This window comes from Clinocottus analis, unplaced genomic scaffold (genome assembly GCF_023055335.1).
Source record: "Clinocottus analis isolate CAN_PGR_092001 unplaced genomic scaffold, fCliAna1.0.p SCAF_7, whole genome shotgun sequence".
In the NCBI taxonomy this organism is placed as follows: domain Eukaryota; kingdom Metazoa; phylum Chordata; class Actinopteri; order Perciformes; family Cottidae; genus Clinocottus; species Clinocottus analis.
In genome coordinates, this window is record NW_027176229.1 from 14,910,310 (window position 1) to 14,935,914 (window position 25,605).

At 38.4% G+C, this 25,605-nt stretch overlaps 1 protein-coding gene across 3 annotated transcripts in view; it reads left to right on the forward strand.

Annotated features, from left to right (window-relative positions):
- edil3a (EGF-like repeats and discoidin I-like domains 3a) overlaps positions 1 to 25,605 on the forward strand; it is a 106,274-nt gene that overhangs the window by 9,515 nt on the left and 71,154 nt on the right. The window contains exons 2-3 of one of the 3 annotated variants that reach the window (XM_068604772.1): positions 15,939 to 15,968; positions 24,047 to 24,175. In XM_068604772.1, coding sequence (XP_068460873.1) covers positions 15,939 to 15,968; positions 24,047 to 24,175 — 159 coding nt within the window. The remainder of the gene's footprint in view (positions 1 to 15,938; positions 15,969 to 24,046; positions 24,176 to 25,605) is intronic. The other 2 variants (XM_068604773.1, XM_068604774.1) reach the window with 2 other exon arrangements.

Genomic DNA, 25,605 nt, shown 5'->3' on the forward strand with positions numbered 1-25,605 from the left:
TGTTCAAAGCATTGAAGAGGCATCTTTGTGGGATATCTCGTTCTCTCTCCAGTCTTCCTCTAAGTTATAATTATAACACATCAAATCAAGGTTCTAAGGTGGCTGCTGCAGCTGGGTGAAGATTTGTCTTGATGTTGTGAATACAACTAGTACATAGCTTTCATATTTGCCTGTACTCTGTATGTGTGATACTAGACCATGGCCTCATTTTGCAGATTGCATGCTTGCAATCATTTTCAAAGACTTGGTCGGGAACCACAGGTTGGCCGCAGGAGATTTTATTAGAGGTTGCCAAACAAATAAGCAGAATTTCTTACATTTTAACTTTTATATCTGTGATAGATCTTTGAGCCACAGGAGGGTGGCTGAATCTACGTATGTTTTAATAAGTTTAGCCTGCATATATTATCTAATACGAAAGCTAGTGTAAATTCTGTTTGTTTTCCTGATGAGAAAGAATGAAAAGAAAGTAATAGCCTGTTAACTCCATCTATATGCTAATCTACCTATTTGGTCTCATTCATGAAGTATTTCACATGTGTTTCAATAACAGATGCATTAAATCAAGTGATTCATCAAACGCACATCTCTTTGAAATGAGAAGTTTACCTATTCACGATAATGAAAATCAGAACCATTTATTGCCATGTATGTTTTCACATACAAGAAAAGGCCCGTTGTGAATTGGTTCGCTATGGTTTGTCAATTTTAGAAAGTGGGTCCACAGAAAAAAAAAGTGGAAAAAAATGATTAGCTGATTCTGTCGTTCAGTTACACATCAGTTACTTATTTACTTATTTTCCAGTGAACTGTCTATTCAATGTCAAATTCAGTACAACAACTTGATGTCCAGTAATCAGCCGTGACTGTACTTCATCTCCAATAAAGCTACTGTACACTGAGCGGGCAACAGGAAATTCACTGACCAAGGCGTAAGCAGGATAAAGAAATTCAATTTGTCAAGGCCTGCCCTTCCCAGTCCACACAATGCACAGCTTAGGCCAGCGGGTGTGAAGTATGAGTGGAACTGGGATCAGAAGATATTGTGCAACTACTTCTTCATGTCCTTCTAACATGCATATAGTGTCATAGAGCAACATCACATGCGGCTTCCTTTATAATATCTTTCACAGTTTAAATTGCCAGTACGACTTTAACCAAACAAGTCATAGTACCCTGTACTGGATGAGGAACTTGCTGTGCAGCGAGACATTGAGAAGCGAGACAGTGCATTGTGTAACAGGGTGTGTTATCATGTGTGAGAGGACAGTCAGAAGAGATTTAAAAGGAATAGAAGGACATATTGGGGAACTACACCCTTTTGCTTTGTTGACAAGTATTAAATGTGAAGATCAATACCATTCTCATTACTTGTCTCTTCAATATGTAGCTGAAGCCAGCAAACCATTAGCTTGTGTCTCATTTGTTTAATCTGTACAAATACCAACGTTTAAAAACAATTTTGTCGTTTAACGAAGGGTTATTGTGAAGGACCGTTTCATGAAATCTTGTTGTCAGCTGGAGCGAGCCAGGCAACCACTGGACATTCCAGAGAGTCACAACTCCTACCCGAAACATAGTCTGGCACATAAACCCCGTAAAATGACACTTTTATATTTGCCATCACTTTGATTCACCTACAGAATAAACAAACAAGATATGATGTGACAATTAGCAATTTTTTAAAGAAGCTTGTAGGTGTTTTGGGGGATCTTTCAAACAGAACTTGTTTCCAAACCTTGTGCTAAGTGAAGCTAACCGGCTCCTGGTGCTAGCTACCTGTAGAACAGACAGACATGACGTATCAGTCTGCTCTTACTCTCCACATCAGCAAGGAGATACACAGAAATGTTTCCTTTAATGAAAACAAAAGTTTAATAATATCATGTAATGACATGCTTTTCCTGTATTTATCAAATGAATGATTGGCCCTTTGAAGCTTTCTGTCTCCTTGTCTCTTACACATGCACACGCTCACCAACTAAACATTTGAATGAACCAGTGCACACTCTGTACATTTTGAATCAGACGGTTATTCAGTCACAAAGTGTATTTGTGTGCCATGATTTCCCTTTCATCCAAAATTCCACATGGAAAACATCAAGACAACAAGAGAGCTAATGAGGTACATTTACCGAACAGGGTCACAGAAATGCCTTCATCTGCTGTTGAATATGCATCAATGCTGTAAATTAGTGGCACAGTTTTCAAGTAAAATGCTTATTCCCCTTGCCCATTATTATTTTTTCCTTCTTTGCATCCTTGTTAATCTGCACGAGCACTTTCCTTCACAGACACCTCGCTGAGATGAGATGTGAGCTCCACTTCTTTATACATGTTTGATGAATCAATTTACGCCACTTCTGGGGTACAAGCATGAATGTGAGAGATCTTGTTGCATAATTCTTTTTTTTTTTTTACAAAAGATGGGAGGTTTCCAAGTTTGTAATGAGGCTAGCAAGGATATCCTGGCTGACGAGCAAACTAGGGCATATGTAATGAGCGTGCAGAGAAACGGGAGGAGGGGGGGGGGGGGGTTAAGAAGGGGGGACACAGAGAACTGGGAGAAGCTCAGCTGTGGATGCTCGGTGGAAAGAGGGGTCAGTCATACTGCAGCTCCTGCTCAATGGCCGTTCCCTTCAGAACTAAAGTGGTGTTTTTTTTCGGAAACTCGTAGCTTGTATTTAGCAGGCTATCCAGTGCATAAACACTAATATGAACAGAAGGTTAAAGAGATGCCCATTACTGAAGTAGAAATCATTCAAATCTGTGATTTGCTCAACACAGTTGTGCACTGATGTACATGTATGTATTGTTGAGAACTGCAAAATATATATTAACAATAATGAGAATATTGCACAAACTTGTTCTGTATCACAAAAACGTCCTGGAAATTGCAACCTTTTTAAATTGATAGTTGAATTTACTCTCTCCATGTACTCTAATGGCGTTATTGGAAATATTGTGAATCCAATGGCATTTTATGAGCTATCTGGACCTGAAATTGGATGCATATAAATTATGTTGATTAACACACTCCATCATAGGGCCTTCATGTTATGTTTCTCTGCTGGTCTTTGATTTACAACTGATTCAGAACCATCAACAATTTGTTTTGGTGATTTATTTTTGATTATCGTAGGATTTGTATTTTACCTAACGCAGCAAAAGAATAATATTAGAATGTTAAGGCATGTGTTAAATGTGTCATCCTTTACATATAACTATTGTCTATTTCTCATTTTGCAATCACTTTACTTTAATTTAAATTAGTTTAGATAAATCAAATTATCATCTCTGTTTTGCTGCTTAACTTGCAATATGTAACAATATCAGCTGATTGTGTTTCATAGTAATTTCTAATGGCAAAGTTGTGTGAAGATCGCTCTCACCTTGAGTGCGTTAACATAACATGTGACATATTGTATATTTTAATATCTTAAAACTTACAAAAATAAAACCATAGTTTTGAAAGCGTTGTACATTTTTATTTTCCTCATGACTCATAACTGCACTTATTTCACCTGAGGAAAGATTCAGTCCTTGGTCTCAGGTTGCTGCAAAAACCGGTCAACCCTCTAGACACTGGGCTGAGTGCATTATCGCTGCCTCTGGCCAATGATGAGGAAAGGTATCGATCTTATCCTCCGACGAAAGCCCTTTGTGCATCTCTGCAGGGCTTAGAGATGGCTGAGGCAGGATGCACAGTAATGAGAGCAATAGAGGGCAGAATGGGGGACCAGCTTACTCCTAACAAGGATGGAGACCTTTTCACTAAAGAAAAGAAAGGAGCTTGGTGGGCTTTTTTGTTTGCTTGTTTTTATTTAACCCTCCTCTTAAGATGCTCATGCCTTTCGGTCTCTGAGCACAGTAAAGGTCTTAACCACACCATGCACTGTAGCCTTGATGGTCTTACCTCCAATGTAGGACCCCTATGGGAATATATCTCAGCTGTTTGAAAAGTAAATTTGGTTTACTCGTAGTATGAAGTCAAAGGAGCAGTGGAGGTGGTCTCAAACAATCAAAAGCATTTCTCAGAGAAAAGGGTCTGAGCTTAGCCAGAGCTAAGATGACAGGATACCTCTGGCTGGGAAGAAATATCCCCACTCCTTTGAGTGCTACGGTTGGAGGTTTATGTGGCAACAGAAGTTGTTTTTGAGACAAGAACTCCAAGGAGAAGACTTTGTGTGCACAAGCCTTTGAGATGATGATTATGTTGTTTGAAGCCTCTAAAACCTCACAGTGACCAAAGCTCCACCACACCATACTTATCATGGGTTGCTGATTCAGGGCCACGACTGCTGGAGGTTTAGTTAAGCTGACATCATATGAATGGTGGTGGGAGCGGTAATGGTGTTGAAACAAAAGGTTCTTTCATGCTCAACAACAGATGGATAGGATTAGTTTTGTTTTTAATCTGTATATGTATTCCATACTGACATGGAAGACTTCAGTCTGTGTTCGTGCCTTCTTAGTCCAGAAAGAGAAAATGTATTGTGCATCCAGGCTAAATAGCTGCTGCTGAAAGATCAGTGGCAGTGTGGGAGAGACTCTTCTACACTCCCACTGCATACATGTTGACAGCAATTGGTCAACGAGTCAAATTGTTGACCAGAGTTGTACTGTCCACAAAAGAGCGGCAAAGATTGATTTCGCAGCCGTGAGCAACATACGTGATTGTGACAATTTTCTAGCAGGGAAATTACTTCAATTTGAAATTCCTCTATAATAAATGCTGGTCTGACCAAGCACTTAGATTTCTGTTTGAAATTAGGAAATCCTGTGTTGGACCTCTCTATATGAATAACAGCCCATTCTGCCTCAGTTCCACTAGGTGTAGAAATCTGTTGAACTCAACGAGGGGGGTAGTTTAAAGGACTGCCCTCAGCAATTGACTGACTTCACAGGAGCACCAAAGGTTTCTCTCATCTTCAAAATGTCCCTGCAATGCAGACCTAGTTCTCTTCTCTCTGGACTGGGTCCTCCCAAAAGCTTTCACATACTTAGGAGGCAGCATGCTCTCTGGTATCAATACCCATTCATCTGTTTGATGTGCTGCCTTTTCGCAGACTCTTTCCACAGTGGCTCTCCTCGCTGGTGCCTTTTATGTCCTGTCCATATGCATTTTTTTCTCCCCGCCCGTGTTCTCCTATCTTTTTTGTGCTGTTTCTGAACAGTAGGCTGTGTATGTGTTCAGTTTACTAGGACTATGCTGTCTGTCTTTCTCCTCATCCATAGATGTTTAGCATTTTCAGCCCTCTCTAAACACCTTCTCTCTCTTCTCGCTTCCCCTCCCCGAGGCCAAAACAAGCTTATTCCCTCTAGCTATTACATCCAATTAGGAGGAGTAAGAGTTTCACCCCTCCTCCCATCCTACACTAACAATGTGAAATACAGTCGAGTGAGTCAGGGTTTTCTCCTCCCTTCTTTGATGTGAACAAATTACGCTTCAGATACATACTCGGCAATGAAACAAAGATCTAGTTGAGTCTTTTAAGTTCGGGTTCTTTGTCATTTGGTGAACAACAAGACACAATCGAAGAAGAGATCACTTGGTGCGGATTGATGGAAGCTTTTATTTCAGCTGTTTTCTAACTACTTGAAAAATAAATAAAACGTCGTTTAAATTAAATTGGAATGGTAACAGTATACATACATACATACGTACAGTATGTACATATATTAGAGGCATTGTTCAGATATTATTCATGTCAGTTCTGCTAACTTCCAGTGATGTGGTTCCCGGTGCATGTTCTTCTTTTTCCAGAGCTTGTGTTTGAGCCGCCTTCAGAGGCCCTTTGGTTGAATATAAAGCAGGGCGTTATATGTGATGAGTATTCAAGATGACCTTTAAACACCTTTTCCTTTTTTTATGCAGTCTACAAATAACCTTTAGTTAACATTCTAGGCTGTCTTCCGGTAATGCGATAAAATATTCAAAATAAAAGCACTTACAACTATGATTTGTTCGAGGAAAATCTCTCATTTAAGTGTCTAAAACACATTTTGCTGCTTTCTCCATCCACAGCAGTATATTTCTTAGCTTCTGTGTCGGTCATACGGCAGCTATCTACTGTATGTAATACACTGTGGATAAGTAAACACTCTGAATTTGTCCTTTAACCTTTAGACTTCCATCTCAGATAATTGAAGTAAAGTATAGTTTGCAATTTCATTTCTGGAAAAAGCTTGTGCAACATAACGCTGTCACTGTCAGTACACTTTGTCACTTAGGAACTTAATTTGTTTTTGTCTTTTGGTAGGAGACACTTGGGTGGATTACATACAGGACTGACAGCATTTTTCTTATGTTGTGAACTGTTCATTTAAGATAGTGGCGAGCTGTCTCATGTGGAGGCTTTTTCTCCTCGGCTTGTACTGCTGTAGTCTGCTGTTTCTGTGTCTTCTTCTTTGCTTCCTTCCCCCATTTTTCTTCTTGCACTATTGCAGTTATAATCCCAACATATATTATTAATTTGGATAAGATCAAATAAATATCCATTTTTAGTATGTATTCACTTTCTTGCTTTATGTTTTATTTGCGGTTTTGAAAGCCACGAGAAGTGGAACCAGAGACGCTTCACTTTTGATCTGACCACAATCTTTTTATTGCATGTGCTGTGGTTATTCATCAAAAAAAAAAAATCTCATTCAATTGTAGCAAAACTGGTCTTCATACCGTTTGTGCTTTTTTGTGTTGCATACATAAGAATAAAACAATATATTTCATACATGGAGTTGTCACAACTTTTCCTGGAATCATCTTTAACTTGACAGATTCCATTAAGCACAACCCATCTACCTGAGTTATGTTTTAAGTTCAAGACATTTATATGACACCTACCAGATATATTTGGGTTATTAGATCCTTTTGCACAGTAGGGCACAAAGAAAAAAAAAAGGATAATATGCCTTAGAACTAGTTTCTCTGCTGAAAAGAAAAACTTGCTGCACTGCTATGCGTGTCAGCCTCCTCTCCAAAGCATCCGGTTGTTGCAGTCCAACAACCGTTATTCACGTTGGAATAATTTCTGTAAGAATAGCAGCACTTATTCTGTAAATGGATTTTTCTTTTCATGGCATACAACATGCTTGTATTTTCGATTTGTTGCCTGAGGAATCAATCAAATCCCAGAATTTGTACACAACTTTCATTACCAACATCAGAAATTTTCAATTTATTGACATTTGTCAGAGGACTATGTCCAATTCTGTCCTCTTTTGTATTCTTGAGGTATCCTCCTCGGGTATAGACAATCAATACTGCCCATAGCACTATTAAAAATATATATAATTGTGCTGACACTAGGTTTAGCACACTGACACTTTAAAACAAACAAACATTGATTCTTTGTCAAAAACACAGTAAGAATCAGGCTTTGGATATGTCTGCACTCTCTATTGCCATATTACAAAAACACTTCCTTGTAGACGCTCTGATCCAATGGGGTTTTATCTATGTTATGCTTGGAATCACAATTTGATGCTCTATTTGACTGAACATCCTCTCCACAAGGCATAACAAACTGTCTACAGTACCGGTATGTGAGATTATGGATTTTAAACAGTTGTATATTTTCTTTCATTCAACTCTGGCTTACTTGTCAAAAGGAACATTACTCTAAGAGATCTGCTTTGTATAAGCCAAGTCAATATCTTAAATGCATATTGATATTAAGACTCAACACTCAGAACCAAGGTCTGTGTTTTTATTGCATTGTATACATTTGATCTTGTTAGTTCACATTGCAATATACTGAGCACACACAAATATACATGCCATACCGACATCCTGTTTTCCTCACCTAGGTGAGTAAAAAATTGCACTTCATTGGGTTCACTTTACAAAAGCCAATTTTCTGATTTTATAAAACTCCTCATTCATCACTGCTTTGTTGGTCATTCCCTTAATAAACTGTTTTGGCAGTGGTTTCTCTGTTACATTCGGAAATTCAACTGTAAAGCAAAAATGTGATGAAGTAAATCATACCACAGTGATAGTGTTTCGTTCAGTAATATTGTAATAAGATGTTTTTCTTCACAATATCCCTATTTTCATGCCATAATGTTAACTTAAAATAGGGTTAAATAGCGTCTTAAGCATCCCCACAGGCAAGATGAGCTGTAAGGAAACAAAATTCTGGAGTTTTAAAAAAAAAAAAATTCTTCCAAAACCATATGTCAAAGAGCCACTCGTTAATGCAGGACTTTTCCCTGCACTCCTGCTCTGCTGTCAAAAATGTAAAATGATAATGGATGGGTTATTTACTTACAGAGCGATAGCACTTACCACTCCAGTTGATATAAAGCGATTCACTACTGCTCTTCCTTGTCATTAGTTGAAAGAACATCAACAGTGCCGCTCTAATTATTGTTGGTATTATCTCTGTGAGTCATTTCACAGTTAGCCACCCACTCCAGAGCAAGATGATTTAAGCACTGCTATTATGGAGCACCACTTTTTATGTTATCTGTGTACAAGAAACAAGGAATCGTGATCTCTAATATAGGACATGTATTGTGCCATAGGGATTTAACTAGATCCTCATTTGCAAGAAAGCACTTTAGACACTGTCAGACAAAGCAAAATTGAGCTGATATAAATTCAGTGTTTATTGCCAGTTGGATAGCTGTCATAAAAAATAAAAACTCTTCCAGCAGTCTATTCCGCTTTTTTGAAATATTCTGACTATGTGATTTGAGTGCCTTTAAAAACTTATTGAGTGGTAATGTTGGTTTGCTGAATAGTGTCACATCAATAATAACTCTTATCTGGAATTACCATTTCAACGAGTCTATGACACTTTTTGTCGATCTAATTTTGCAGCTGCCTGGCAAGTTGATTGTAATACTGCTGCTTTTTTATTGCGGCAATCACGTGGGACCTTTTAAACTGCAACTTGAGTCATGCTGTAATTGAACGCAGTCCTGTGGCAAATTAAACTACTTTCTTCAAAACCAGCCAAATAGACAAAAAATACATGAAAACTCCAACAAAGGTTTTACTGCTTTAGATTCATAACATGAGACACAAAAAGGCTTTTTCAGCCCCAGCAAGTGGTGTCTGGGCTGCCAGCATTAGTCGTGACAGTTGACTGTCACTGTTGATGCTACACTGCTGAATGGGAATACGACCCATTACTAGGATTGTTTTTGACTTTGTTGTGGGCTGCTTGGCCGTGAAGGTAAGACTGATAAGCTTTACGAAGTCATCGTGTCAGATGGAGCTCAAGTTGACTACTGGCCAACCATCATTTGAGGCTTTACAGTTGTTACATCCCAGCTAATATCTAACAATTTCCAACATAATCGCTACCAAGCAGCAGTTGTCTATAACCTCATTGTGACAGTCAATAATAAATACCTTTACTTTGACTTAAGTCTTCTTATGTAATTGTGAGGGGCAACCACTGATACAATACAAAGCAGGAGGCAAAACACCCTATTCTTGTAATAAACTAAACATTAAAACAAAGATCCTCCACAACCTTTTTTGTGTTTAAAACATCCACCAGGTCAGAGCCTTCAAACACAATATCACCAAACAGCTACTCTCGCCCACGGCTGAGTAATGGATTGCTATCATCATTACAATTATTGCAATCATTGTGTTGACCTCTCACCCAGAGTAATGTGGATATCAAATACTGTCATCTTTATCATTGAAGCTTTCCACTCAAAACAATCATATAGTATTGATCAGCACATTGAACCTAATGAACAATTATTTTTCAGAATAATGAATATCCTTTTGTCTTGAATTCCAATTAAGAAGTCAATAAAGTACAATAAAGTGAACTCTCAGACGAAAGTATAGTCTGAGATTTCACAGACTCAGGACTCACATCGACATACCATACGAAGACTCTCGTCAATGTTCACTTTAATCTAAAGCACCTTATTGCTCAGCCTGCCAGTTACACCCTTGTTTTAGATCTGCGTACTTTACTCCAAAACTTTTGACACCTCAAGTGATGTTGGGAGAAAAGAAGACACTTCATTGTCTGTATTCTCTCTCTGCAAAATCACTTACACTGACATTATTTGCTAGCACACTCACAGCTGTCAAGAACTGAGGGAGGGCTTTTGCTTGTTTGAATTCAAGACGGATACATTAAAGAGAGAAAAAAAAACAACTGAACACAACCACAGACCAGATGAAACACTTTACTTTAAGACTTTCAAAGGACAAAAAATAGTGCTCTTCTGTTTCTCTTTGTGTTGTACCAATGTATTATTTATTCGACTACTGTGACCCTGTGATGCATTGCGGCCCATCATTTTATGAGTTTAAGTGATGAACTAATATGATCACCTACTGCAGGCTTTTTTTTTTTTAGTGCAAAGGGTTTTCTTTCTGTCCCTCTCACCTTCTATGATTCCATTTTTTTTTATGTCTGTCACTTTGTGAAACTGTGATCACATGGTTCATCAGAGGCGATCCAAATGCATTTCACACTCTCATTCACTTCAAGTCTACCCCTTTTCTCTTGGCACCTTGTAGAAATATATCACCTCAACCGTCAACTCTATAAATCTTCAAATCGTTGGTAATGCCAACACCATATTGAAGCACACATGTGACATGCCATTGTGTTTGTACCAAGAGTACCACTCTTTTCTCATTTCGATGAAATTCTTTCAGAGGTGTTGTATATATTTGAAATTGAAAAAAATAGAAACTACTCAAGCAAATCTGTCCTTAATCACTAGCTATGATCTATGCCCTGCTGAGCCGCCTTAATTAAGTGGAAGGGTTTCTGTTAAGCCCGATTTAACTGCTAACCCTGCAGTCTTTATTTCAACATCTGAATAAAAGCTCTGCCTGTGCTATAGACTGTTGGTAAAAGTAACCATATAAAGGTTCTCACATTGCTGCATATAAGATGGTGGCTCAAGTACTGAAGACTTGTTTGCATCTTAAATATACTTCCTGAAATTCACAGTAAGGTGCTTACTGCTGATATACATTAGACAATTATTCCTGTGTTTGATGTAGAGGAAAACTCTTTTGCAGGTCTCTGTCTACTTATGTCACAAAACAACCACCGAATGTAGAAAAGGAGTCGACTTCGTCACCTTGACGTCACCCAGTGGTTTGTGGTCTAAGGTTTTGAAGCCAAGAGTTCAGAATTTCAACTGTTGCCATCTTGGTTTTTTTGGAGGTGGAGCTAAAACCAAATGCTGCATGCAAAAACATTTAGGCACCCAAAAAGGTTACATTTAACTTTAACATATTGAAAACACACTGTGAAAGGGACAAAGTTCTTAGACAAAAAAATATCAAACTGTGTATAAGAAGACTAAAAAAAAACCGATTGATTACAGAAACTCATGTTTACATTGTTTACTGACAGTCAAGTGAGAAGCAGGATAATGTTCTCATATACCTGTACATTTTTTATTTTGCCATCAAAGAAGTCGCCCCCTGATGGCCATTAGATAGTTTTAAGGCACATTGGCTTCGCTTTTCAAACCCTGAGGTTGCTGCTGGGAAACAACAAAAGAGGCTGTCATTTTTTCAAGAATAAAGGTATGGCTTTCAGGCCTTTCAATTGACAGGTGATTCTGCTGTAAAACGCCACTTAATAAATGTTCACTTACTTATCAAAAAATGATTATGTCCACTATGTTTGCATTTTGGTATTCATGTAGTAAATGGCAATTCATGGTTACTCGAATGGGGTTTTACACCATTTTACGTTCACTGTGGTGAAAGTAGTCTATGCAGGGTCTACTACATTACATTCTTAGGTTTGGATTAATATACATATAGAAATAGAATAAAAGAAGCCCAACAACACTATTAGGGAAGAAACCCAAGTTTCTATATTTGTTTTTAAATGTAAGCTACTATTGCACCATATTGAGTTATTGATTTTTTTATTTTTTTATACTGTGTGATTGGATGGTGTGTGTGCATGTAAACAGGTCACTGCTGTCGAAGGGCATGCCCAGTCAGCCACAAAGTAGAAATAAGTCAAAACTACTGATGAATGAAAGAAAATATTGCATGATCACATTTCCTGTCATGTTAAATCTTCCTACGTGAACACCTTCATGTGTGTTTCATATGTACATGTGCATCCTCCTCCTTACGTATATATATATATATATATGTGTGTGTGTGTGTGTGTGTGTGTGTGTGTGTGTGTGTGTGTGTGTGTGTGTGTGTGTGTGTGTGTGTGTCCGAGTGTGTATGTGTGTTTTGTAGGGGTTTTTGTACTTGGTCGTCCTCTGCACCGGCCCCTCTATCTCCACTGAACACCTTGAGGTCACAGCAGCCCTATGCCGGACAGGCTGGCTGGTTCCCATTTAGATTATGGATGGTTATTACTGCCTCCCGGCTGTCATTCAGATTAAACCAATATGTCCAACAGAGAAAACCTCCTCCTGGGAAGGAAGAGGGGCCATTTAAATAAGCCATCACTAGAACCCTACATGTTTTACAAATGTATTTGTGTAGTCTCAAGATGCATCAATTTGTCGAATGTTCTTTTTTTTATTTTTATTTTTTTTTACAAAATATCAAACAAATCTGTCTGTGTGTCTAAATATGGTTATTTCACTTGGCACCTGATGTTAACTTCTGAAGAAAAATGCAAGAAAAAAATCACATGTGCCTGTAACATTCCCATCTAACACATTCAATTGATTATATAAACTCATTTGTAGGTTGAGTTTTGTTGCTGAAAAATGAAGAAAATTAACATTGTTTGATAATATGGATGCTTACAGCTCAAATGTGCAGGTTGGGTTTGGTTTTTAACACTTTTTAATAATGGACAGTAAACCAAATTGCTTAATGATTTTATCACAGTATGAAGTAAGCAGAACCAAGTGGTGAATCATGATTGTTTCCAGATTCATTATAGATCTGTTTATAGCCCTTCTGCTGAGGGAAATATGCTGCTTTGGCTTTGACGATCATCTTTATTGGAAGGGAAATTGAACTATGTTATATTTGCAGGATAATATGAACATAGTCATTTCATTTCATTTCCTTCAAAGTAAGGCACATGTTGCCAGGGTATTTTTTCTCTTTGGCTGTGATTGAGTAAACGACCACAATAGTACCACTTTCCTCCTATCCTCGTCGTATGTTATGTGATGTTTTCTTTTTATTCTGGTGGTTTTGTAAGTCGTTCCACCAGATGTGCGTAAACAGCAGGATGAGACAGACAAGTAATTGTTCAAAACCAGTCTCCAGCATCCTCTTTGCATCATTTCTCAGAGGCATGGTCTATTGATATTTACATGAATAGATTATTTCATAAGATAAAAGAAATACATACTTGGAAAGTCGCACTGCGACATGGAAGCACCTTAAAAATCCCAAATTATAAAAACAACCCATTTATCCATTTGCCAATCTACACATGCCTGCTCTATGGTTAAGACCTGGATAAGATCATGTGTTGGTTCAGAGAAATCTACATTGGCTGTTGGTACAAGATGGGACATGAACCATGCTCACACGTTTTTGAATCACACCTTGTTAACCCAACTACCTTTCCCAACTTATTCTTTAATAGGTTCTCTTATATCACATTGTCACATTATCTCTGCTTTTGCTGCTCATGGAGGGAAGCACATTGTCAGAAAAGTGGAAACATACGTAGTTTTAAGTGTATCCCCACGGCAAACTAATGTCCCTCATTTGCCTGAACATAACATGTATGTGAGATTAAGTTTTGTCCGCAGTGTGTGTACGATTGCCTGGCATTTAGAGATGACCAGCTCAGTCGTTACCTTACAATTGCGCTGTTTGACTGTTACAGTTCAGGCACACACTCTTCACATCTTCTAATCTATTCATCAAGTGGAAAGTACACCTTTTAGTGATTTTTCATTTGTCAGCCAACAATTAGTCTTGCATAGTCAGACATTTCTCCATTGTTCTGTCTTAGCGATAATGACAGGTCTGGCTGCACATTTTATCATTTTTGTGGGAAACAACTCTGGCTTGTTTGTATTCCTCTCAACCAATTACAATCATCTTGTAAGCACATGGTGCAGCATTGGTGCAAGTCAGATAGCGGAGATAGCAGAATGGGAGCAGAATGCTCAATAGATTCATAGTGAAGTTCATTTCCATTGGTAATAACTCAACTATTGCAACTTGCATAGGGTGTTTTGACTCATCTTAGGTAACACCAACAATTGACGACATACATTTAGCCAGCCCAGTGCTTCATACAACTAAAGCTTAGTATTTTACACACTACTATGAATCACCACATCAACACACACAAAACATAAAAACCTTTTTATGTGTCCATTTTCTCAGCGTGTGTATTTATGTGTGGGTGTAAATAGTTGTCTGCACTCAGAGGCATGTTTTTCCTTTTCTTTGTGTGTGTGTAACTGTGTGTGGACACCCCAGTATGTGTCTGTGAGCTTGTGTGTGTGGTGACCTCTATGGAAAGAGAGGAGAGGGAAATCGCAGAAAGAAAACCGTTGTAAGTGAAGCTTGGTATGTGCTTGGTTGTGGGATTACATTGGCCTGTATGCGTGGGAAAACACAAAGGGGAGCATCAACTGCCAGACAGATGAGAGGTTGGGAAAGTGCTTTGCTTTGGCTCCTCATAACTTCAATTTTAGCTTTCTCTCACAGTTAAAGAAGTATTGAAGGCTGTGGTTCACTCTTTAATTCTGTCTGTGTATCACAGTGATGTCTGTTTTACCCCTCAGTTTGCAGCTGCTGGGGAAAGATTCATGGCTGCTGTCTTAGTTGAAATAATTTGTTCCAGAGGTCTCTTAAGTTTCTCTTAAAAGTCAGCTCAGCTTATCTTGCTGACATTTAGTAGATACACAGAATACAGACCCCCCAGAAATAAGGTACCATATAAAATAAGATTGGCAAAATAAAAGTTTCTTAAAAACCTCTGAGAGCACTTTGTAAAGGGATCTTATTTTCACATCCAAAGACACCACAGGGAATACAGACTGACAGAGCACTGATGTTTGGTTCCTGGAGAGGAGACAAATGTACTCTTTGCTTGTTTCTCATCGTTATGTTTGGAAGGGTTGACTTGATTAGTTTTCTAAGATGGATTTGAAGGCATTTGCAGCTGCATGACATGCTGGCATCCATAACTGTCTCCCTGTCTGCCTCATGATCTATGTGGCCTTAACCCTCTCCATATGCTAATACCTAATTAGTATGCAGCACTGTGGATTGAAAATGTACATGACATTGAATCATACTTCAATTAAGCCAGCTTGCTCATTGGTAGGCAGTATTATTAGCGACTGAGAACAACTCCAAATCCCACTACATTCATGTTTATTCATTTATCCATCCAACAAACGAAGGGAATCGGCTCATCTCTGATCACCACCAACAATAATAGCAAATATTATTTGTCATCCCATGCATCAGATGCCCTTGGTCTTCTGCCTCTGTTGCTGTGTACTATCAGGCACATTTTTTTTTTAGAGCAATTTTACGAGTGGTGATGGAGATGGAGGGTTGTGGTAATGATGGCAGACAGGCAAGTTTTCAGCCATGGAGCTGGACTGGGATTTAGGAGCCAGGGATGAGGTAAACAAGTATGAATGCCACAGGGGCTAATCCTACACTGGTCCAGAATGATGAACACATATTAGTCAAAGGCCACCGACCAGGACATATAGCATTGTAGAAGTGTATAAATGGGGGATGGGCTATGGCGCGGTCTCAAGCTCCGCTTCATGGTGGCAGGGGGGTGTAGTCCACCTGGCAGCATGTTTTTTCCCTACAGGTAGCAGGTGTGCTCCCCTGGATTTCATGGGAGATGTTAATGCACATATTATTGTATTATATTATTATTACAGTTGAATCAGCAGCGTTGCGTGCAGCTGATGCACTGAATACTGTGACATAGTTGTGGTAAAGCTAATTTTATTTCTCTCTCTTCCCGTCCTCCCCCTTTTTCTCCTCTGTGTCTCAACAGCAGCAGATGGTGAGGAACCAACTTCAGCAGGTGGGGAATTTGTATGCTTAGTAACGTGATTTCCCTTCATTTGTGTGTGTGTGTGTGTGTGTGTGTGTGTGTGTGTGTGTGTCTGTGTGTGTGTGTGGGTGGGTGGGTGGGGGGTGGGGTTGGGGGGGGGGTGTAGGTGTGTGTATGTGTGTGTGTGTGTGTGTGTGTGTGTGTGTGTGTGTGTGTGTGTGTGTGTGTGTGTGAGAGAGAGAGAGAGCGAGAGAGAGAGTAAGAGAGGGACCAAGCCCCCATTCATTACCAGTGACTAATTCCTGTATCAGCTCACCAATCATGCCTGGTCAGCAACACTCATGATAATATCATTCACTTCATGCGGCAGTCCTATTTAAACCACTTCTAATAGTGTGACTCTTGCGAAATAGCTTGTCTTTGTCTGCTAGCGTGATAAGATTGTTTTCAGAAGCTCTCAGTCCAATTCAGCCCCACGATTGCTTTACCTCGATTGCTTTTCTGAATACTGGAGCTTCTTGCGTAATTTCAAGGGGAAAATGGGTCCTAGTATGTGTGAGCTTTTACTTTACAATCCATTAATAAAGAGTATCATTAAAAAGCAGATGTTTCAACATTTTAACAGCTTACTATTTTTTATTCAAAGTATAATGCATTGCATCTTTAAATGCATTTCATTAGCATCGGTTGGAATGCACAGGACAGTGTATCCAATCTCTAAGGAGCGCGTTGAATGTGTTTGTGCTGCTCTTAGTGTTTGTAGTGAATAGTAAAATAAATATCTGTTAATTATCATACAGAAACTTCCTGATAAAAACATCTTCCTTCAGGACAATATTTGGTATTCAGAAGTACTGCTTCTCATTATTGAAAGACTAATGTGACGAGAGTTTTATTACAAAAGCAAGACCACAGAGGACAACAGTAAACAAGAACCTGATTTATCTTCATCAGTAGTATAATTAAAATGTCACTTCACATCCTGGGGAAGTACCGCAACTGAATACAAACTTCCTACTTCTGAGTGCATCCTCAGCATCTAATTGTCTTTGTCTGCATTTCTTTCATTAATATTAATATCTGCTAGTTTATTTAAGATGAAATAAGATGAATATGAGACATAATACCACACACATCAAAGCAGTTTGTTGTCGCTGTGCTAAATTTAGTGTAATCTCAGACTCTAATAGGTTAGTCTGACATGTGTATGTGCAGACACACATCTAATCTGAATATAGAGTTCATATAAAATTTAAACCTTTTCAATTAAATTATTAAAATAATATTGAAAAGATTGATGAGACACAAACAAAAAATGTTGAAGAATTGAAAAATGCTCATGTAAATGTCAGCCTATAAATGTCAGAATAAACAATTCAAATCAGTTATTTGGTTGCATACATATCACAAAAGACAGACTATAGAATGGCACATAGATTTACAGTACGTTAACCCTACTTTCATGAATTTGTTGGCATGAATATAGATTTGTTTTTTCAAGTACTGCACATATTTCAGATAACAAAGAAAGATGTGACAAATGGCACAATTTTTTGTAAGCATATTTGAAAATGACTCGAATTAGGTGCGACTTGTGACTACTGACCTGGAACTGGACTTAGTGAGAAAATAGGACAAAGTGATGTAGAAGGGCAAATTATTCATGACAGGTTTGAAGAATTTAGCATATCAGCTGCTATTTCACAGGCTTCGTATCGCTACTGCATATAATCACGCCTGTACGTCTATCTGAACATGTGAAGAGGACTATCCTAAGCGAGGGTTTAGTTCTGTATCTCTGTGTCTATGCCCATGCTAGTTTAATTGTATTTTATAGAGGTCTATGCACATTTGCTTATTTATTTTGGATTCATTTGGATTATTTCTTTACGTGTAAGAGTCTTTTCATATTGTATCAAATATCATCCTAAAAGGTAATATGTTAATGGCAATACAAATGATGTGGGTCACTTACTGTATCTTTACCTTATTGCTGCAAACCAAATCCTACAGAGACGGAGCAATATCTAAACTGATTATTACACTACAATAATAAGTGTAGTGAGCATTGTCTGCCACCTTCTTCATTGGGCTTTATTGTGTAGTGGGAGATTATAATTTTTATGTTTTCAATTCAGCATATCACTGAGTGGCATTAGTCACCACTTTGATTCTTTTAACTAATTTATCAAATTTGAGCTTGAATATTAATGTGTTTAATAAGCATTGTTTCTTTAATGAGTCTCATTAGTGAGCTCGAAAATAACCTGCTCATTAAAAGGACATTCAAATGTGTTTTCCCCCCACATTTTTTATGAACACGAGGTGATTTGAATGGACAGTTCTATTCATCAGAAAACTAATGTATAAATACCCCTAATAATAAAGATGTTCTCCTTTAACATTCGTCCTCTCACATCACATACACAACACTCTCCATTGGCTCTCAGCACCAGTATATGTGTGACTTACGTGCACAAGATGGACACAATAAAAGTATCTACATTGAGTCTCTTGTATGAAATCAAAGACAAAGAGAAAGAGAGTGATCATCTTCTTGCTTAGAAATTGTGTCTCTGTGGTTAGGGTGCAGTTCTTCAAGAGCTCTCCACTACGCACCATCCTTAGATTAAACATTTGCAAAGCCCTTTTGAGGAGCAACTTGAACAACATCAGAACAAATACTATAAATGCACCATGGTTCCATCATGCCACTGAGTCCTCAAGGAGCTTAAAGGTTAAGTGGATAACGAAGAGCCGCTTTGCAGAATGCAGATCAGTAGTCCTCCATTGAACAGGTTGGAGCCAGCCCCTGTCTGATTATCCAAATTGTATTAAGTTATGGCTACATTCTTTTGCCAAATACAATTTGGAACTGCTCACAAACATTAAAATCAGGAAAATGCTTCTTTTTTTTTTTTAGAGAAGACTTTTACAAGGCCGGGACATTGTTCTGACATTTTCATGGCATTTAGTCTCTGACAAGATGACCTCCATTTTGGCCCTTCTCATCTTCCAAAAACGGTGGTGGTCTTCAGCAGGACCTCCTCATTTGGATATTTATGGGACATACTGCTAACCATTTTGTTTTTGCGTGATTCCTACTTTGTCCAAATCTAAGTGGATTTATCTGACATTGTCAAATATTACGGCGTGAAATGGCAGAGTGGCAAAGGCACATGAGAACAAGAGGCCAAGGACACACTAAAAGCATGAATGTAGGCCGGCTGATGCTGAGTGCACTGATGTAATATTGGTGGTGCGGTGCCAACTTTCATCAGTCGAGGTGAAGGATGGGTGCAGTGACCATGAGCCTGTGAACCAGTGAAGCCGTCAAAGAGAAAGAGGCTTGGTTAAAATAGATTTGACACAATTAGGCCATGTCAGATTTCTCTGTGATGTGGCTGGGTGCACATTCAGAGCCAAAGAGCTTTAATGTAAATTTCAATCTCTTAAGGCAGGTAGAATGTGTGTGTGTGTGGTTTATAATTTGTTTTAAGATCTTCTAAAATGTTAACAAGGTGATAACAGCTTGTTACCTCATACTCTGCAAGACAGATGAATTGGAACTGAAGTTCAGAGTTGACAATTTCATTTTCAGTTTTGTTTTTCATTGACAGTCAATGAAATCATCTACTGATTATTTTTGAAGTGAAGGTTTTTCCATTAAGGTTGTGTATGTAACTGAGGTAGTTTTTCTCAGTAGAGCCGTTAGTCGACTGCAAACAAGCATCTGTCGACTGCAGATGCTTGTTGGTATTTAGAAAGAGTATTAGATGCACTTCCTCCACCGCTGCTGAAACTGGTCAGCTGGCCCCACAACCTGACCCACTTCACTGGGATCGGCATAAATCGTTATCAAGAACATTCAGTAATTCCTCCATGTGACCCCAACCAACGCAGACCAAGCAGCAACACTTCTTTTATTTTTTCTGTATTCCATTGTCAGAGAAATCAGCTATCATATTGTGATATTTCTTTTAGAGGAATGTTTTCTCTGAGTTGTTAGTGTGAATATTTAATTATATCCCTCTTCAAGTGAGATCAATTGTGTATTGTAAAATGTAGTGCTGTAACTATATCATTTATAAATGGCTAATTGATAATGGGAAGTCTAATGTAATTAGAGTTTGCTTGTAGATTTTAAAAAGAAAGCTCATGTTTGTGACAGCTGTCCGCTAAGACATAAGAGCACATGTGTAGCTTTAACCTTGGAAATGTCAGGCTTTTGTGATTGATCTTCAAGAAAACAAAGGATGTTTTCCTGTGTTTAACCATTGGTCAGGTTTTCACAGCTGATTGATTGGACTCTCTTTGTAGCCAGAAAAGAAATCACAGCGCTAGTGCCGGACACAACACAGGCATGCATCAATCACAAAGCAAGCGTTGGCTTATACAGTGGAGCAGCAGCTGACATTCACACAGCAAAGCTGCCAGTGTTTCCTTCTGACATGCATCGCACAGACATGCATCAGACAAGCTGCACGCTGAGTAAAGAGAGCATCTCTTGACAGCCTTATGAGATCTCTTAAGATGACACACAAACTCTGTTTTTTTTCTGGAACAAATGCTTATTATTTATTATGTTTTTTTTCTCCAGTTTGGTCTCCTCTGCCTGGTCTGCCACTTTATTCATAGCTATACATTTCTTCATAAACTACTGTACATTTTTATTTTCGCAGTGAAATTAGTGCATTAAGTTATTTTAAGGAACACAAAATGGAAAGCTAAGTATGTGTGGTTCTCAGAGGGTTGGAACCAGACTTTTTAGTCAAGCATCCACATATATATATATATATATATATATATATATATATATATATATATATATATATATATATATATATATATATATATATATATATATATATCATCCAGCTCATCAATCATCAGGGAATAGATCTGTGTTGAAATATTCCTTTGGAATCTTTTGTACCCTATTTTATCTTAAAAACAAACACACATTTCCAATTTGAATGCATCTGTCATACAGAACACACTCTCACTGTATCTCTTTCCTCTTTGCTTTTTCCTCCTGCTCTATGCGCTCTCCTAAGAGAGGCTGTCAGCATGCCTCGGTCTGACTATAGATCATCGTGTCAAAACAGGCCTGAAACCTGTCACCCCCCCCCCGCCTTCCTCTCTCCCTCAGAGAAATGAAAAGGAAAAAAGCTATTATATGTTTCTCTCTTTAACTGATTAGCCACCAGTCTCATTATAACTGATGCAGGTCCTGGCTTAGGAATGGTATGACTTCGATAGGATTAACTCATTTGTACTTTATATTCAGAGGCCTTCTAATTCCAACGAGAGAACAATAATAAGCTAGTGGTGTGTATTTATTTATTTTCCTGACTGAGATCCTCTTCAGTCATACATTTTCTAGGTTGGGGATTTGTTATTAAACGGTTGAGCAGATGATATAGTACACAATTCAAGGTCGCACTCGTTTATTTGACGTCAAATGTTGTGCTCATGGCTTCTCATTTGTCAAATTGACTTAAGAGGGCATGATAAGTCTCACCCTTGAGACATATTCTTGTTGCTTATCACTTAAAATGAAATAGGAGACCTGTCACAGTTTACCTGTAATATGATTAAAGATAAAGACTTAAAAAAAATGATATCAAGAGACAGAGAGCTTAAAAAAAAGGCTCACAGAAGCAAATTTGTTTTTCTTCTTGTAATTCTTCTGTCAACACTTTTACAAGCTTCAAACTGACTACACGTTATCACAGAGACCACCGAACCTTCTTCTCACAACAGCATTTTAATGTTCAACATGTGCTGAGCTTTTCCTGGGTTTTCATTAATATCCAACGGTAGACTACTAAAGTTTTCCCATCCAATATGAAACCACAAAGTTTTGACAGCATTCGGGGCAGTCATACAACTCAATGTTTAAAAGATGAGACAGCTATTGGCAGGCCCTTGAGTTATGAAACCAATAACCCTTCGTCAAGGCCTCTGCATTTACATTTGGTCCCACAGCAGGATGGTCGAAGAAATATTTTAGATGGTAGTAATACGACACCATGTTGTGGGCACTGCCAATGAAGTCATATATTGCTGTGTCATATACATTTAGCTGTAAGAACTTTAATTCAAAGCTGTGCATATGACAGTGATATGCACAGCACGGCCCGGTGCGGTCAGCTATTATTATATTATAAAATAGCTAAATAGCTATAACTTTGTGGTTCTGTTTAGACCATCATAGAAGGCCTCGCTGAACCCTAACAGCCCGCCACTGGCGTATCACCATTGGTCCCAAAGAGATAACATTATGTGAATAAAGCACACTGAACAAAAAGTGCTCCACTGTGTTATTAATCATTACCAGCAGAACTTTGAAGGTTTATTTTTAATTTATTTATTATTAAAATTATTTAGTTTGCCAAATCCCCAAAGCATAAGTTTCCTATTGGCTGCAAAGCTACTCAGTGTTCACTCCACCAACATATTAGAACACAATGGTCATGATGAATGGGCTGCTGCACACACAGCAAGAATACATGTGGATATGAATATGAATTCTCTTGGAAATTTATGTTTTGCACATAATAGACTTTTCTGCACTGAGCTGTGTGACCCGTGTGCAGGGTACAACATATCTTTGATTTTCAGTAGGACGCTGAACCGTTGCGATCAATTTGTTGTGGAACAGCAACATCTGGAAACTTACACGAAGTAGGCCAGTACTCTGAGTGATTGGAGGCATTGAGTACACTTCAGCAGTAGCAAAGCAACACAACTACGAGCAAACGCACACTGATTAATAATGCAAGAACCAATGCATTCATATATAACCGAAAGCAATCCACACCTTTTTTTAGGTAGTACTACCTTGTCCCAGTATTATTTGCATACTTTTGCTACTTAAAGGATTTGTCCCATGCAGTTTGTAGAATTCAGTTATATATACTTTGTTAGCTGCCATTAAACACTGTTTCAGCATTTATTGAAGCACCTTGAGAGGGATAATACATTTCACTTTAACCAATCTTAGACCCTTTTTTTTCAAACAAACATTTATTTTTGAATATTTGTTTTTTTGGACTGATGCCAAATGAGCTATTCACAGAAATCAAAGATTGGTGTGATACCTCTATACAGTGTATCATATTGGCCACTTTTCTGCACGCTCTGTTAATAACTAAATAGAAAAAAGAAAACATGGCAGCATCAATGGTAAGAGGTCAGTTATGAATTATCCAGCTTGCCTGTGCCTCATACGCAGAAGAGCAGAACAGGTCTATGCAGTCACTCAAGCAACTACGGTTTTGCTCAGTGGAATAATGCACTACGACAATTCATCACATAGTTTGTGGTATGCAAAGATCAAAGCTAAGCTTTATGGCTGTATCTGTTTCATGCTTTAATTGTGCATAAAAACACAATTTAAGTTATTTTTTTATCTCCAAGGAACGATTGTTTAAAATGTAACAAATAACCTACTCATTGACTTTTTTATGTTTTGGCATTGTCGGTATCATTTCATCTGCACTCATCTGCTCAAGCAATTCACTCTTGTGCACTTTCCTCTGTGGTTGTGCCATTGTTTGTGTGTTTATGTGCATGTGTGATTGGCTATGCATCTATGTGATGGTACTCAACCTTGCAGCGTGTCTGTGCTCTCCACTGAGCGCTGTTAGGATGGAGTGTTACCTCCCTGGGGTGGGTTGCATTCAATGTTGGTGAGTCTTGGTCTGCTCAAACCACAGAGACCAGCAACAGTCACTGAAAGTCAGCCTCCCCCCGCTGTCCTCTCTTCCTCGGCTCGCCTGTCAAACTGTTTCACTAATACACTGTCTCTCGAGGTCCAAATCAGGGTAATTTATTAATTCATTCAAATGCACCGTCAAAAGTCCGCTTTTAATTTGTATAGTTTGGTTTACATCACTGGCTGGGTAAGGTTGTGTCGAAATGTCACTTGTCATTTGTCTGTTGGAATGGCAATATTAATTTTATTCATACTTAAAAAAGCAAGCTACACCAGAGTAAATCAGTTATCTAGAACATTGTGTACTTGTACACACAGTATATCATGAATTAGAACCTGGAGCTCATTATCAGTGTCTCACAATGTTTTCTTTTTTTGTGTGCAGGACCTTGCCATCCAAACCCTTGCCACAACAGAGGGATATGTGAGATCAGCGAGACCTACAGGGGAGACACATTCATTGGTTATGTCTGCAAGTGTCCACCGGGCTTCAGTGGAGTTCACTGCCAACATAGTAAGTTGAGCCCCTTTTATCTTTGCTCTCTTCAAAATAAAAAGTCAAACCAAGTACTTCCAGTTGAGTACTTGCCAGTACGGACCCTATACTGGTATCTTTATCTATGCATCACTACTCCCAAAATAGAAAAATGTAATCAAAGGGCTTGTACAGTTTTGGAAAACCTTTCTCATTTTACACATGAAGTAAAGTCTGTCCATTTGAGCTGACACATTTTTCCAAAACAAATAATGACCTTGAGCAGTGAATAAATGTCAAGAAGCTGACAGGAAGTAAATCACTGTTAAAAGAACAAGTTCAGCAAAACTATAGTAGATTTGGTGGAGAAAAGAATTGCTGATCTGGCTTTCCTTTGTTGAGCATGCTCTTAATAAACGTTAGTGTCAGAAGGGTTTTGTTGCCTATGAGATAATACTTTACATTACAACAGGGTATTGTGCTCAAGCTCCGTACAGTTCATGCTCTATCTTTAAACAGACTTCCTGAGCTTAAGCCTCTAACAACTGTAAACTCGGCACAAGGGTAAACGCCAATGCAAATGTTGAGGTGCAAGCGGATGTTGGTGTGACCAACACCAAAAACTGCAAAGACATGCACACAACTGGACAGATAAGCAACATCACTTTTCTTAAAAAGATACATGTATATTGTGTCTCCATGTGCCTCCTTATACTCCACAACAAACCACTGAGCTTTTTGATTTGATAAGTGTCCACGCAACAACAAGGAGCAGCCAAAGTGAGCCAGAGTGAGTATTTTCATATAACAAGTGGAACTGACCGGAGCAAGCTCAGCATCCAAACCGCTACATTAATATCTTGCTTTTAAAAACCCTCTCTATTTTTAATAGATGCCAGAATTTGAAAACAGTTTATAGCTCTTTGTGTGAAAGTCCTAAATCTTGCTTAATTCTGCAGGATGATGTATAGGCCAAGTCCTGTGGCTGCCATCCCTGAGTGTGTGCTTCACTGAGCATTGCATTAGCTTGCACAGCACAGTTGTCCTTCATTTCATCGCAGGTGTGCGTCTAAGTAATGGATTTAATGTATCATGGTGCAACCTGTGTTGTGAGATGGATCATTATCCGTTAGAGAGAGAGAGAGAGAGACATTCACCAGTGCTTGCAGAAACCATTTATATCTGTCTCATAACTCCGCCACACTTACAGCAAGGTTAAACAAGACAGCAGTTTAGTGATAAACTGAAAAAGGGGACTTTTGTTTTGAGACAGTCTGTGTCAGTCATTATTTATTTCTTTCCACATATTTTCTTTCCATTTTGGATGAAAACCTACAAAATATAAAATCAAATGGAGGGAGTCGCTTTATCAACGGTCTGTCATTGTGTTTGTCTCCAGACGGAATTGTGAGCAATTGTCTAGTATTCATGTCATAATTCAGTTATTGTTTCCTATTAAGCCCTTAGGG